Here is a 16752-nt window from a genome sequence, read left to right on the forward strand (position 1 = left end):
GAAATCTTGAGAAATTTTGTAGTGTGGTTAATAGTATTGTATCACAGTTAATGCTTTACTTTTTCAATATTTAAAAAACCTTTATGATTATATATATTTATGTTTAAACTATTTTAATAGTTGATGCAATAGGATACAGATTTTGGGGAAAGAAACCTTAATTCTGTTTGCAATTTTTTTTTAAATATAAGTATAGTTAACTTACAATGTTGTGTTAATTTCTGGTGTACGGCAAAGTGATTCATATATATATATATGTATTCTTTTTCATATTCTTTCCCATTATAGTTTATTACAAGATATTGACTATAGTTCCCTATGCTATACAATAGGTCCTTGTTGTTAATCTATTTTATATATAGTAGTTTGTATCTGCTAATCCCAAGCTCTTAATTTATCCCTCCCCACCACCTTTCCCTTTTGATAACTGTAAGTTTGTTTTCTGTGTCTGTGAGTCTGTTTTGTAAATAACTTCATTTGTATCATATTTTAGATTCCACATATAAGTGATATCATAGTGATATCATATGGTATTTGTCTTTCTGTTTCTGACTTACTTCACCTAGTATAATCATCTCTGGGTCCATCCATGTTGCTGCAAATGACATTAATTCATGTGCTTTTACATTAATGCCTTACTTTTGATAAATATTCTATGGTTATATAAGATGTTAACATAATGGGAAGCTAGGTGAAAGACATTCAGAAACTGCTATTTTCACGACCTTTTGGTAAGTTTAAAACTATTTCAAGATAAAAGTTTAAAGGGAAAGCCTGAGACACAGTATCCCCAGTGTCAAAAAAAACAAAGCACCCTCTTTCCTGCCAGTTTCTCACTTCCTCTGCCAACTCAACAGTGACTCTTAAAGGCCTCTAGCTGCAGTAACAGCAGATCAGTTCAGCAATCTGAAGAAATGAGCTGTTTAGACCTGCATTTTCCAAATCATTGAAACAAACTTTTTTGGAAGGCATTATTTCTAAAAAAGCAGTGTCCATTTCTATGCTTTCTTATATAGAGCATGGAAAACACCACTTAATTTCTCATTGTCCACATCTACTTTTGTACAGTATATAAGTGAAAGAGCTCTTGGGGCTGGTCCATGCTGCTGCTGCTGCTAAGTCGCTTCAGTCGTGTCCGACTCTGTGCGACCCCATAGACGGCAGCCCACCAGGCTCCCCCATCCCTGGGATTCTCCAGGCAAGAACACTGGAGTGGGTTGCCATTTCCTTCTCCAATGCATGAAAGTGAAAAGTGAAAGTGAAGTCGCTCAGTCATGTCCAACTCTCAGCAACCCCATGCACTGCACCCACCAGGCTCCTCCATCCATGGGATTTTCCAGGCAAGAGTACTGGAGTAGGGTGTCATTGCCTTCTCTGGGGGCTGGTCCGGGAGTGCTAATTATAGTGGTGAGTATTTTGGTTCTGCTCCATGGACCTACACTCTCTCCTCTCACCCTGTAAGGCTGCCCTGGTGGTCCTTTAGAGGGAGAAGGGAGTATATCAGATGAGTGGCTTTGAGGGGGCAGCTGGGGAGTCTGATACCCCAAGGCATCCTTGCAGATGTCTACCACTCTCCAGATTTTCAGAGATGATGTTGTCATTGTCATTGCCATCATTATCATCAGTGTTCTGGGAAGTGACAAGGACCCACCCTGCAGAGGGCATGTTTTCACCAGAGAGAGCCAGTGAAGTGGCAGCATGAAGGGCCAAAAGAGTGTATGATGCAAGCACCATTTGATATGTTTGTGTGTCACTGAAATTCAGGGATCACTGGGGCTTCACCAGGTAAAGCTAACTGCTTTACCATGACCCCTGTGGGCTCTCCCATTGGCATGCACTGTTTATGCCAAAACCCTTTTTTTAGACTTGGTAAATATATTTGTCTCTAAAAAAAAGAAGGGCTGAATACTTAGACTTAAGAGTCACTTCTAGCTCAAACATTCTCGGAGTCTGTTCTTTGAGATAAATTTTCTCTTTTATGTGAAATCCTCCAAAGCCATCAAAAAATTGTTATCACCACTGCACAGTGCAAATCTCAGCTTTATCAACCAGTCCTCTCTCTTTGAAGTGCATTACCCCAGACCCCTCCAGGTCACACCATAAAGAGCTTTACGTTGGGAGAAAATGTCAGTATAGGTCAACAGCAACAAACCATTGGGGAAACCTTCTCTGGTGGCTTGTATGAGCCATCAGCCTTCAATGCCCAACCACACAAGGGTACCTGATGCCCAGTCAATGAATCTGAGAAGGAAATGTGCCCAAGGGGCTGACTTTGAGGAATGCTTGAAGAGATTCTGTTGATTTTTCCCCCTTCCCTTTGTCTTGACTTACTTCATCATGATTCCATGCATAACCCAAAGCTCGATGAAGAAATACAGAAATTCCACCCTACAGCTCTTCAATCTAGACGTCAGCTGGGGCCACAAGGGCATTCCAGAGAGGTCAAGCAGGACTTCAGCAGACAAATTTTCTGACATCTAAAGCATAGGCTTGGGGAGGAGGAGATGCCCCTAACCCCTACCCCACTACCAGGTACCAAGTCCAGTAGAGCTTAGAGCTATACTTCCCACCACCACAGGCTAATTTGACTCCTTTTCTCTGGCTTCAAGACCACCACATTACTGGCCTACATTCACGTGACCATGAGGCAGAGGGATGGAGTATGAAGGGTATGGGATTTGGGTACAGATAGACCTGGGTTTGCATTTTAACTCTGACATTTATGAGCTGTTGCACTTTATGCAAGTTACTGTACAGCTCTGCGACTCAGTCTCCTCATTAAAATGAAGATAACAGTTTCTGACACAAAGTTATTGGGAAAATTAGAGGTAATGCACACAAAGCTCCCAATAACAGCACTTAGGACGTGGTAGTCATGGCAACAAATAAACAGTAGCTGTTTTTCTCTATTCCAAGTGAAAGAAACCAGACATGAAAAGATACATATTGTATGATTCCTTTTATATGAAATGTTCAGAATGGGCAAATCTATAGAGACAGAAAATAGATTAGTCATTGCCAGGAGCTAGAGGGCAGGGGAGATGGAGAATGACTGCTGATGCACACAGACTTTCTTCTTGGAGTAATGAAAATGTTCTAGAATTATAGAGTGGTGATGGTTGTGCAACATAATGGATAGACTAAAAATCACTACATTTTACATTTTAAAGGGAAATTTTACAGTAGGTGAATTATATCTTAGTTAAAAATACTTAAAAATAAATTCCCCATTCTTCAGTTTATAAATATTAATAGAAGTTAGTTTTTTAATGAGGCTAATAGTAGTACCAACCTCAGAGGATTTTGTGATGATTAAAGGAGTTAAGTTTATTTAAATATTTAGACAAGTGCTGGCCCACTATAAAAACCCAATAAATGTCAGCTATAATAATCATTACTATTGTTTTCATTATTATGATCATCATCATCTTTATCACAGGTGGCATAACCTAGTAGTCAAGATCAATAGGGTTTAAGTCAAACAGACCTGGTCTAAAATCTGGCTTCACACTTACTGGCACATAATAGTTAATGATATAGTCACTGGATTGAGACATTTTTTAAAATTTTATTTATTTTAATTGGAGGCTAATTACTTTACAATGTTGTGGTGGTTTTCTGCCACACATTGACATGAATCAGCCATGGGCGTACATGTGTCCCCCATCCTGAACCCCTCTCCCACCTCCCTCCCCATCCCATCTCTCAGGGTTGTCCCAGTGCACTGGCTTTGAGTGCCCTGTTTCATGCATCAAACTTGGACTGGTGATCTATTTCCCATATGGTAATATACATGTTTCAGTGCTATTCTCTCAAATCATCCCACCCTCATATTCTCCCACAGAGTCCAAAAGTCTGTTCTTTATATCTGTGTCTTTTGCTGTTTCACATATAGGGTCATCGTTACCATCTTTCTAAATTCTACATATATATATGTGTTAATATACTATATTGGTGTTTTTCTTTCTGACTTCACTCTGTATAATAGGCTCCAGTTTCATCCACCTCATTAGAACTGATTCAAATGCATTATTTTTAATAGCTGAGTAACATTCCATTGGGTATATGTACCACAGCTTTCTTATCCATTCATCTGCCGATGGACATCTAGCTTGCTTTCATGTCCTAGCTATTGTAAACAGTGCTGTGATGAACATTGGGGTACATGTGTCTCTTTCAATTCTGGTTTCCTTAGTGTGTATGCCCAGCAGTGGGATTGCTGGGTCGTATGGCAGTTCTGCAAGGATATCCAACCAGTCCAACCTAAAGGAGATCAGTCCTGGGTGTTCATTGGAAAGACTGATGCTGAAGCTGAAACTCCAGTACTTTGGCCACCTCATGCGAAGAGTTGACTCATTGGAAAAGACCTTGATGCTGGGAGGAATTGAGGGCAGGAGGAGAAGGGGATGACAGAGGATGAGATGCTGGATGGCATCACCGACTCGATGGACATGAGTTTGAGTGAACTCTAGGAGTTGGTGATGGACAGGGAGGCCTGGCATGCTGCAATTCATGGGGTCACAAAGAGTCGGACATGACTGAGCGACTGAACTGAACTGAACTGAACTGATGGCAGTTCTATTTCCAGTTTCTTAAGGAATCTCCACACTGTTCTCCGTAGTGGCTGTACGAGTTTGCATTCCCACCAACAGTATAAGAGGGTTCCCTTTTCTTTGCACCCTCTCCAGCATTTATTGTTTGTAGACTTTTTGATAGCAGCCATTCTGACCGGCGTGAGATGATACCTCGTTGTGATTTTGATTTGCATTTCTCTGATAATGAGTGATGTTGAGCATCTTTTCATGTGTTTGTTAGCCATCTGTATGTCTTCTCTGGAGAAATGTCTGTTTAGTTCTTTGGCCCATTTTTTGATTGGGTCATTATTGTTCTGGAATTGAGCTGCAGGAACTGCTTATATATTTCTGAGATTAGTTCTTTGTCAGTTGCTTCGTTTGCTATTGTTTTCTCCCATTCTGAAGGCTGTCTTTTCACCTTGCTTGTAGTTCCTTCATTGTGCAAAAGCTGTTAGTTTAATTAGGTCCCATTGTATATTTTTGCTTTTATTTCCATTACTCTGGGTGGTGGGTCATAGAGGATCCTGCTGTGATTTATGTCAGAGAGTGTTTTGCCTATGTTTTCATCTAGGAGTTTCATAGTTTCTGGTCTTACATTTAGATCTTTAATCCATTTTGAGTTTATTTTTGTGTATGGTGTTAGGAAATGTTCTAGATTTGATCTTTTACAGGTGGTTGACCAGTTTTCCCAGCACCACTTGTTAAAGAGATTGTCCTTTCTCCATTGTATATTTTTGCCTCCTCTATAGGTGCATGGATTTATCTCTGGGCTTTCCATTTTCTTCCATTGATCTATATTTCTGTCTTTGTTCCAGTACCATACTGTCTTGATGACTGTAGCTTTGTAGTATAGTCTGAAGACAGGCAGGTTCATTCCTCCAGTTCCATTCTTCTTTCTCAAGATTGCTTTGGCTATTTAAGGTTTTTTATATTTCCATTGCAAATTGTGAAATTATTTGTTCTAGTTCTCTGAAAAATGCCATTGGTAGCTCAATAGGGGTTGCATTGAATCCATAGATTGCTTTGGGTAGTATACTGATTTTCACTATATTGATTCTTCCAATCCATGAACATAGTATATTTCTCCATTTATTTGTGTCCTCTTTGATTTCTTTCATCAGTGTTTTATAGTTTTCTATATATAGGTCTTTTGTTTCTTTAGGCAGATATATTCCTAAATATTTAATTCTTTTCGTTGCAATGGTGAATTAAATTGTTTCCTTAATTTCTCTTTCTGTTTTCTCATTGTTAGTGTATAGGAATGCAAGGGATTTCTGTGTGTTGATTTTATATCCTGCAACTTTAGTATATTCGTTGATTAGCTCTAGTAATTTTCTGGTGGTGTCTTTTGGGTTTTCTATGTAAAGGATCATGTCATCTGCAAACAGTGAGAGTATTACTTCTTCTTTTCCAATCTGGATTCATGTTATTTTTTTTTTTTTCTCTGATTGCTGTGGCTAAAACTTCCAAAACTGTGTTGAATAGTAGTGGTGAGAGTGGGCACTCTTGTCTTGTTCCTGACTTTAGGGAAAATGCTTTCAATTTTTCACCATTGAGGATAATGTTTGCTGTGGGTTTATCATATATGGCTCTTATTATGTTGAGGTATGTTCCTTCTATGCTTGCTTTCTGGAGAGTTTTTGTCATTAATGGTTGTTGAATTTTGTCAAAGGCTTTCTCTGCATCTATTGAGACAATCATATGGTTTTCATCTTTCAATTTGTTAATGTGCTATATCACATTGATTGATTTACAAATATTTAAGAATCCTTGCATCCCTGGGATAAAGCCCACTTGGTCATGGTGTATGATCTTTTTAATATGTTGTTGGATTCTGTTTGCTAGAATTTTGTTGAGGATTTTTGCATCTATGTTCATCAGTGATATTGGCCTGTAGTTTTCTTTTTTTGTGGCATCTTTGTCTGGTTTTGGTATTGGGGTGATGGTGGCCTCATAGAATGAGTTTGGGAGTTTACCTTCCTTTGCAGTTTTCTGGAAGAGTTTGAGTAAGATAGGTGTTAGCTCTTCTCTAAATTTTTGCTAGAATTCACCTGTGAAGCCATCCGGTCCTCTGCTTTTGTTTGTTGGAAGATTTCTGGTTAGTTTCTCTTTCTGTGCTTGTGATGGGTCTGTTAAGATTTTCTATTTCTTCCTGGTTCAGCTTTCGAAGGTTATACTTTTCTAAGAATTCATCCATTTCTTCCAAGTTATCCATTTTATTGGCATATAGTTGCTGATAGTAGTCTCTTATGATCCTTTGTATTTCTGTGTTGTCTGTTGTGATTTCTCCATTTTCATTTCTAATTTTGTTGATTTGATTCTTCTCCCTTTTTTTCTTGATGAGTCTGACTAATGGCTTGTCAATTTTATTTATCTTCTCAAAGAACTAGCTTTTAGTTTTGTTGATTTTTGCTATAGTCTCCTTTATTTATTTTTCATTTATTTCTGCCCTATTTTTTATGATTTCTTTCCTTCTACTAATGCTGGGGTTCTTAATTTCTTTTTTTAGTTGCTTTAGGTATAAAATTAGGTTATTTATTTGATTTTTCTCTTGTTTATTTAGATAAGCTTGTAATGCTATGAACCTTCCCCTTAGCAGTCCTTTTACTGAATCCCATAGGTTTTGGGTTGCTGTGTTTTCACTTTCATTTGTTTCTATGCATATTTTGATTTCCTTTTTTATTTCTTCCATGATTTATTGGTTATTCAGAAGCGTGTTGTTTAGCATCCATATGTTTGTGTTTTTAATAGTTTTTTTTCCCCTGTAGTTGACATCTAATCTTACTGCATTGTGATCAGAAAAGATGCTTGAAATGATTTCAGTTTTTTGAATTTGCTAAGGCTACATTTATGGCCCAGGATGTGATTTATCCTGGAGAATGTTCTGTGTGCACTTGAGAAAAAGGTGAAACTCCTTGTTTTGGGGTGAAATGTCCTATAGATATCAACTAGGTCTAACTGGTCCATTGTATCATTTAAAGTTTGTGTTTCCTTGCTAATTTTCTGTTTGGTTGATCTGTCCATAGGTGTGAGTGGGGTATTAATGTCTCCCACTATTATTGTGTTACTGTTAATTTCCCTTTTCGTCCTTGTTAGCATTTGCCTTACATATTGTGGTGCTCCTATGTTGGGTGCATATATATTTATAATTGTTATATCTTCTTCTTGGATTGATCCTTTGATCATTATGTAGTGTCCTTCTTTGTCTCTTTTCATGGCCTTTATTTCAAAGTCTATTTTATCTGATATGAGTATTGCTACTCCTGCTTTCTTTTGGTCAACATTTGCATGAAATATCATTTTCCAGCCCTTCACTTTCAGTCTGTATGTGTCCCTTGGTTTGAGGTGGGTCTCTTGTAGACAGCATATATAGGGGTCTTGTTTTGTATCCATTCAGCCAGTCTTTGTCTTTTGGTTGGGGCATTCAACCCATTTACATTTAAGGTAATTATTGGTAAGTCTGATCCCATTGCCATTTACTTTCTTGTTTTGGGTTTGAGTTTATAAACCTTTTCTGTGTTTCCTGTCTAGAGAAGATCTTTTAGCATTTGTTGAAGAGCTAGTTTGGTGGTACTGAATTCTCTCAGCTTTTGCTTGTATGTAAAGCTTTTGATTTCTCCTTCATATCTGAATGAGATCCTTGCTGGGTACAGTAATCTGGGGTGTAGGTTTTTCTCTTTCATCACTTTAATTATGTCCTGCCATTCTCTTCTGGCCTGAAGAGTTTCTGTTGAAAGATCAGCTGTTATCCTTACGGGGATCCCCTTGTGTGTTATTTGTTGCTTTTCCTTTGCTGTTTTTAATATTTGCTGTTTGTGTTTGATCTTTGTTAGTCTGATTAATATGTGTCCTGGGGTCTAGTCAAGGCTATGGTTTTTCCAGTAGTCATGTATGGATGTGAGAGTTGGACTGTGAAGAAAGCTGAGCACCGAAGAATTGATGCTTTTGAACTGTGGTGTTGGAGAAGACGCTTGAGAGTCCCGTGGACTGCAAGGAGATCCAACCAGTCCATTCTAAAGGAGATCAGTCCTGGGTGTTCTTTGGAAGGAATGATGCTAAAGCTGAAACTCCAGTACTTTGGCCACCTCATGCAAAGAGCTGACTCATTAGAAAAGACTCTGATGCTGGGAGGGATTGGGGGCAGGAGGAGAACTGGCATCACTGACTCGATGGACACGAGTCTGAGTGAACTCCGGGAGTTGGTGATGGACAGGGAGGCCTGGCGTGCTGCGATTCATGGGGTCACAAAGAGTCGGACATGACTGAGTGACTGAACTGAACTGAACTGATGGAGGTTTTTGGATGAACTCTTGTCTATTAATGTTCTCTAGAATTAGGAGTTCTCTGATGTTCTCAAGTTTGGGATTTAAGCCTCCTGCCTCTTGCTTTCATTCTTATACTTACAGTAGCCTCAAGACTTCTCCAACCATACAGCACAGATGATAAAACATCTAGGTTAATGGTGAAACAATTCTCCACAGTGAGGGACACCCAGAGAGGTTCACAGAGTTACATGGAGAAGAGGGAGGAGGGAGATAGAGGTGACCAGGAGGAGAAGAGGGAGAGTCAAAAGAGGAGAGAGTAATCTAGCCAGTAATCAATTCCCTAAGTGTTCTCCACAACCTGGAACACCCAGAGAGATTCCCAGAGTGAAGTAGAGAAGAGAAGGGTGAGGAAGGAGATAGAGGTGACCTGGGGGAGAAATGGGAGAGTCAAAAGGGGAGAGAGCAATCAAGCCAGTAATTGCACCCCTAAGTGAAAATGGATACTGAAGACTAGATTCTTAAAGGTGCAAAACTAATAACAAAGCAAAGATTAAAAGCAAAGCAAATCTTTGCAAAAAGCAAAGATTAAAAATCTAGAGTAGCAGCTGGACTCTCAAAAATACAATATTACAAATATAAAACAAAATCAATCAAAAAATTATAATATATATATATATATATATGAAATTTGGTTTTAAAATAGGGTCTGTTTTGTAAGGTAATAATAGGTTATAAAAAAGAAAATTAAAGGAGTAATAAAGAACTTTTTTTAAAATTAAAAAGTGATAATAGTAAAAATATATCTAGGAATTTCTCTAGAGCTGTTGTGAGCAGTGTGGGGTCAGTTCAGTTTCAGATAGTTCTTGTTCCAGCTTGTACTTGTTCTCAAGGTCTATAGGCTCCCTCCAATGCTTAGTCAATGCTAACTACAGGATTTTAATCTGTTGCACCTGTCACTTCCAGAGCCGTTCCCTCTTTGTTTATTTTGACTTCCTCTGTTTGCAAGTCTGTTCGGTGTCCAATTTCCACCCTGTCACAAGGGGGCAAAGGTGGTCACTTATTTAGACTCACTTATTTAGTTGTGTTGTGGGGAGGGAGGAACACTGCAAACAAATATCACTGGCATGTGTGGGGAGGGCTCGCAGTGTATGGACCACACTAGGTTTGCCCCAGCTCACAGCAACATATGCTTTCTGGGTCTACACTGCTCAGGCTCCAGGGTGCTCTGCAGGACACTGTCCAAAGCATGCCCTATGTTTCATGCACTTCCCAGGTCTAAGCTGCTCAGGTTTAGGTTCTCGGGTACTCCTCAAGGGCACAGACTCAGTTAGGCATGTGTTTTGTGCCCTCCCCAGGTCCAAGCAGCTCAGGCAACCAGGTGCTTGGCCAGCGCACTGTCCCAGGTGTGTTGTGTGTCTTAATCACCTCCCCAGTCCCGGTTGCTCTGTTTCCCAGGTGAGCTGGGAGAGCACCATCTCAGGTGTGCCGTGTGTCTCCTCTGGGCAGCTGATCTCAGGCTTACACCCTCCTGGCAAATGTCAACCATCCAGGATCCCAGGAAGACATGGTTAGCAACTGGGAGCCTGCTCACAGTTTGATGTAGAATCCCAGTCTCTGGGACCGAGATTGGAGCAGTCCGTTGCCTTCCAGCTCTGGCTTTTGCACATCTGCCTCTCTGCCTCTGGCGGGGGGAGGGGAGGGGCCTGTACGTAGCGAGCTAGCTTTCCTTTGGTATTCGCTCAAAAGGCACAGGAACCAGAGATCAAATTGCCAACGTCTGCTGGATCATCAAAAAAGCAAGAGTTTCAGAAAAACATCTATTTCTGCTTTATTGACTATGCCAAAGCCTTTGACTGTGTGGATCACAATAAACTGTGGAAAATTCTGAAAGAGATGGGAATACAGACCACCTGACCTGCCTCTTGAGAAATCTGTATGCAGGTCAGGAAGCAACAGTTAGAACTGGACATGGAACAACAGATTGGTTCCAAATAGGAAAAGGAGTACGTCAAGGCTATATATTGTCACCCTGCTTATTTAACTTCTATGCAGAGTACATCATGAGAAACGCTGGACTGGAAGAAGCACAAGCTGGAATCAAGATTGCCGGGAGAAATATCAATAATCTCAGATATGCAGATGACACCACCCTTATGGCAGAAAGTGAAGAGGAACTAAAAAGCCTCTTGATGAAAGTGAAAGAGGAGAGTGAGAAAATTGGCTTAAAGCTCAACGTTCAGAAAATGAAGATCATGGCATCCGGTCCCATCACTTCATGGGAAATAGATGGGGAAACAGTGTGGAAACAGTGTCAGACTTTATTTTGGGGGGGCTTCAAAATCACTGCAGATGGTGACTGCAGCCATGAAATTAAAAGATGCTTACTCCTTGGAAGAAAAGTTATGACCAACCTAGATAGCATATTCAAAAGCAGAGACATTACTTTGCTGACTAAAGTCCGTCTAGTCAAGGCTGTGGTTTTTCCTGTGGTCATGTATGGATGTGAGAGTTGGACTGTGAAGAGTTGGACTGTGAAGAAGGCTGAGCGCCAAAAAATTGATGTTTTTGAACTGTGGTGTTGGAGAAGACTCTTGAGAGTCCCTTGGACTGCAAGGAAATCCAACCAGTCCATTCTGAAGGAGATCAGCCCTGGGATTTCTTTGGAAGGAATGATGCTAAAGCTGAAACTCCAATACTTTGGCCACGTCACGCGAAGAGTTGACTCATTGGAAAAGACTCTGATGCTGGGAGGGATTGGGGGCAGGAGGAGAATGGGACGACAGAGGATGAGATGGCTGGATGGCATCACGGACTCGATGGACGTGAGTCTGAGTGAACTCCGGGAGATGGTGATGAACAGGGAGGCCTGGCGTGCTGCGATTCATGGGGTCTCAAAGAGTCAGACACGACTGAGCGACTGAACTGAACTGAACTTTGTTCTGTGAGCCAGCAAGGGAAAGTTCTCTCTCTCTTTTTTTTTCCTCTCTGGGGATCCCACAGTTTGGGTTGCTGTCTCACGTTAGCTCCTTCCAATTGTCCTCAGGGCATTCAGGCCCAATCCTTACCCTAAGGAGCGATGATGCCTCAGTGTCCAGCCCCTGCTCGCTGGTGGTGGATGCGAGCGTCTGGGGTACTTCTCCGCTGGCAGTTGCAGTTAGATGCCTATTCTGCCGGGGGCAGGGGTCTCTCCCAGTTATGTTGCCCTCTGAAATCCCAAAACTCCCCACAGACCCACCCATGAGAGGGTTTCCTACTCTTTGGAAACTCCTCCTTCACGACTCCCTCACCAGGACTGGTCTCTGTCACTAACTCTTTTGCCTCTCTTTTTGTCTTTTATATTTTTTCCTACCTCTTTCAAAGAGAATGGACTACCTTTCTGGGTGCCTGGTGTCCTTCGCCAGCGTTCAGAAGTTGTTTTGTGGAGGTTGCTCAGTGTTCAAATGATCTTTTGATTAATTTGTGGAGGAAAAAGTGGTCTGCCCGTCCTATTCCTCTGCCATCTCGGGACCACGCCCCAGACATTTTTTAATTAACAGTTTTATTGATATATGGACAGAGGAACCTGGAGGGCTAAAGTCCATGGGGTAGCAAAGAGTTGGACACCACTGAGCAACTAACACACTTTATTGAGATGTAATTCAGATGCCACACAGTGCACCCATTTAAATGTGTACAATTCAATGATTTTAGTGTATTTACAGAGCTGTGCAACCATCACCAACAATAAATTTTAGAACACTTTTATCAGGCCAAAAAGAAACCCCATATGCATTGAGTGGTTTCAGACTTTCTTGATCAAAATTCCAACTCCACATATTTATCAATTGTGTTGACTTTAAGCAATTTTTTCAACCTCTCTGTGCCCCTAGTTTCTTCATGGGTAAAATGGCTATAATAATAGTTTGTACCTAATGAGTTGCCATGAGAATTAAATGATGTCTCCATTAGGAAGCTTTCGGATATAAGTTTAGGAAACCTGGCTCAGTTTGCCTTGAACCAGGTAGATGGGAAAGAAAAAAAAGAAATAGAAGAGAAAACTTAATACAAATCAAGAAAGGAGAAAGAAGAGAAGTTTATTTTCACCAGCCATTAGTTTGGGGGTGCTTATCACATAGTTCTCTGCCTAGATTTTCCTCCTGGAATGTTAAGATTGCTATTCCTATGTGTTTAGTGAAACTGCTTCCGTTTTTTGGTAATAGGAGCTAAATAAAATAATACGCCTTATATGCTTCTAAGATCTCTGCTGTCTAGGAGGATAAATCTCATTGAGAAGACTCTACAAAATATTTTAATAATGTAACATCTCTGCCCAATGGTGTCATTCAGAATAGCGTTTTGGATAGCCCAATATGATGCCAACAGACACCATAAACGGCAGTAAGTGCAGCAGAAGCTAGAATCCAAAGCCTTGAATTAGAGATTAGATTCCATCACTAGTTGTTTTGGGCCTCTCTTAACCTTGTTTGACTTCAAATTCTCCATCACCAAAATGGGAAATAAAAGCAAAATGCACTCTCCAGGTAGCAGCCAAAGTATAGAAGAGCATCTTATCATATTTATGATTACAGAATCACAAAATTGGATGGGTCTTTAGTAAAGATGAATTTATTCTCTGGATTAGCTGTCAGAGACCCTGAGACTCAATGAGATTAAAGCCTTCCCAAGGTCAGACCAGCTGGGTTCCAACAAGGGTTGAACCTACATTCCAGCCTTGTGTTCTACTATGATGTGACACAGGCTGATGAGTTTCCTTTCCCCTCCTTCTGTCCATCACAGCAACTGATTTTTCAGTTTACCAGTCATTATAAATGATACAAACTTTATATGTAAATATTAAATACACATGCTGCGTGAAGAGGATCACCTGAAGATACATACCAATCTTGTGTCCCCATGATCAATTCACAGATATTTATAGAGCCTTTAATGTAAAGGTTGGTAATTGTCTCAGATTGGAAAATCAAGATTTTCACAGCTTTCTTTTCAGCCTAATTTGGCAAGGATCTGGTTAGTAATCAGGGTAAAAGTGAGATGAGGCTGTGAATATTCATTTACTTCTAACTTTTCTGAGTGAGAAGATCAATGGCATCTAACAAGCCTGGAGATTTTTCTCTTAAGATACCAAAAGGGGGACCCAGTAAGCCCTGACCCACATGCCATTTTGAAAAACCCATGAGATCTACATAATCATAGTAAGAGAGGAGCATTTCTTTGTATTCCCTTTGGCCTGATTCAGCCACCAGGGAGAGGACAGTCAGTGAGCTCACAGCATTGGATGTGATGACTTCCACAGAAGTCTTTGCTGCTATAGTTTTTACATCTCATGTTACCTCATTAAGACAGATCTGGTAGGGGTTTAAATTAGCCCAGCTTTCCTCTCTATCATACATTAAATTCAAAACTTTAATGACTGTTTCATAAAGGTTTTCTAATTCTCAGTGGCATAGTGAATATCCTTTGGCCTTTAAATCAAATGACAGACCGCTGCCGCCTCCTTCTTCTGCCGCTCCTGGTGCTGCTTGTGTGCTCGTTCCGTGCGGACCTGGTACCTCTTTTGTGAAGCGGCAGCTGAGGAGACTCCGGCGCTCGCCATGGCGGACGAAAAGCCCACGGAAGGAGTCAAGACTGAGAACAACGATCATATTAATTTGAAGGTGGCGGGGCAGGATGGTTCTGTGGTGCAGTTTAAGATTAAGAGGCATACACCACTTAGTAAACTAATGAAAGCCTATTGTGAACGGCAGGGTTTGTCAATGAGGCAGATCAGATTCCGATTTGACGGGCAGCCAATCAATGAAACAGACACACCTGCACAGTTGGAGATGGAAGATGAAGATACAATTGATGTATTCCAGCAGCAGACAGGAGGTGTCTACTAAAAAGGGAACCTGCTACTTTACTCCAGAATTCTGTTCCTCCAGACCAAGAAGACATTCTCAATTAGAAAACCGCAATTTGGTTCCACCACATCCTGACTACTACAGTATAGTTTCTCTATTCTTTCATTTTCCCCTTCCCCATTCCTTTATTGTACATAAAGTAACTGGTGTATGCGCACAAGCATATTGCATTTTTTTTAACTAAATGGCCAATGGTATGTTTTGATTGACATCAAATGGAGATGGGATGGGGAAAAATACTGATTCTGTGAAAATACCCCCTTTTCTCCATTAGTGGCATGCTCATCAGCTCTTATCTTTATATTCCAGGAAGTTATTTTGCTCTCACTGTTTAACAAAAAAAAGAACAACATAACAATTCTTGCATACCTTGTTCGACTGGAGAATTTTCATGTTTTTCATTTATCATTGTAAAACCAAGGACAATTTTATAACTTTTTTGTACGTAGCTGTTACATGTAGGGCAATCTGTCTTTAAGTAGGGATAAATTACTCTAAAAGAAATGAATCCTAGATAGTTTTCCCTTCAAGTCAAGCGTCTTGTTGTTTAAATAAACTTCTTGTTTAAAATGAAAAAAAAATAAATGACAAAAAAAAATCTACAGGCAGAAAAAATAATGATGCTATTTCTGTTCCTAGATTGGTTAGCACACAGTCACCTGGACTCATGATATCAGAAGTTTTGCTGGCCAGAACAAATTGCCAGTAACTGCCTGCATGATCAAGAGAAATTACAGCCTCACATTCCCTGTTTCCCCCTTAGGAGACTGTAGCTGCAACCCCACAGTCCTACTAGCTCTTAATTTCTCCCTTCCTTCTTCTCTCTTTTCTTCTTTCCTTCTTCCTTTCTTCTTCTTAACCTAGTTCTATCCATCTACTAAGAATACACTAGTATTCCATTAGAAGGGAAAGAGAGAGGTTACCAGATTAAAGCAATCATCAAATGATGTTTCCAAGCAACCTAAAGCTTCTAGTCTGCCCTCCCCTTCCTCACATCTCCAAAGGGCCAGGAATAGGCCCTCACTATTCCTCCAGCATATTGTGGAACTAGATCTTTTATTTTCCTGGGAATGGAGTCACCATCCCCACAGTTTCCCAGAGGCTGTTCCACTGCTTGTAGTTTCTACTCTGCTATGGACTGAACTGCATCTCCTCCAAATTCACATGTTGATGCCCTAACCCCCAAATGTGACTGTATTTGGGGATAGGGCCTACAAAAGGTCATAATGGCAGGGCTCTGACCCCATGGGTTAGTGCTCTTATAAAAAGAGGCCATGTGAACACACAGCAAAAATTTGGCAGTCTGCACGCCATGAAAGGAGCTCTCACCAGAAACTGAACCTGCTGACAATTTAATCTTAGACTTTCCAGCTTCCAGAACTCTAATAAAAGTCATTTCTATTGTTGGAACCATCCAGTATGTGTTATTTTGTTATAGCAGCCTATGCTAAGATGCACCTCGACACCTTTCTGCCCATTTCCTTCTTAGTGGTACCCTCTTAACTATTCTGCAAATTCCTGTCTGGGGATGTACAGCCCTAAGTCAGAGGCACATTCCCAGCTCTCCTTAGCTCTACACACTGAATTCTTTTAACCTCCCCTCACTCTACCAATCATTTCTACTTTGTTGAATTTGAACAAATTATTTGTATAGATGAAAATTTTCAAGTTTTTAAGCCATATTGCATCAGCAACTTCGAAGATATGAGTACTCAAGCACTCATTGTACCCTCCAGTATGAGCACATGCGTGCACACAAACACACACACACACACACACACACACACACACACACACACACACTGGATTGTCACATATTTCATGAACCAGGTTAAAATGGGTGGGGAACATGTGTACACCCGTGGCGGATTCATGTTGATGTATGGCAAAACCAATACAATACTGTAAAGTAATTAGCCTTCAATTAAAATAAATAAATTTTTATTAAAATAAAAAAAGTGCTAAAGGCATTCAGGTTTCTTTGATTCTTCTCAAGTAGAAATTCAAAGAGAA

The 16752-nt window shown here is 40.3% G+C and overlaps 1 protein-coding gene across 1 annotated transcript; it reads left to right on the forward strand.

Annotated features, from left to right (window-relative positions):
- The first annotated feature begins 14318 nt into the window (after window positions 1–14318).
- On the forward strand, window positions 14319–15324 carry LOC114111768 (small ubiquitin-related modifier 2-like). The gene has a single exon (XM_042241768.2). It carries the CDS (start codon window positions 14431–14433, stop codon window positions 14716–14718), a length of 288 nt encoding a protein of 95 aa, XP_042097702.1. The 5' UTR covers window positions 14319–14430; the 3' UTR covers window positions 14719–15324.
- Window positions 15325–16752: the final 1428 nt, after the last annotated feature.

Source organism: Ovis aries, chromosome X (assembly GCF_016772045.2).
Source record: "Ovis aries strain OAR_USU_Benz2616 breed Rambouillet chromosome X, ARS-UI_Ramb_v3.0, whole genome shotgun sequence".
In the NCBI taxonomy this organism is placed as follows: domain Eukaryota; kingdom Metazoa; phylum Chordata; class Mammalia; order Artiodactyla; family Bovidae; genus Ovis; species Ovis aries.

Excerpts from the sequence above, each read along its gene's own strand:
- LOC114111768 (XM_042241768.2), top strand. The coding sequence starts at position 14,431 with ATGGCGGACGAAAAGCCCACGGAAGGAGTCAAGACTGAGAACAACGAT.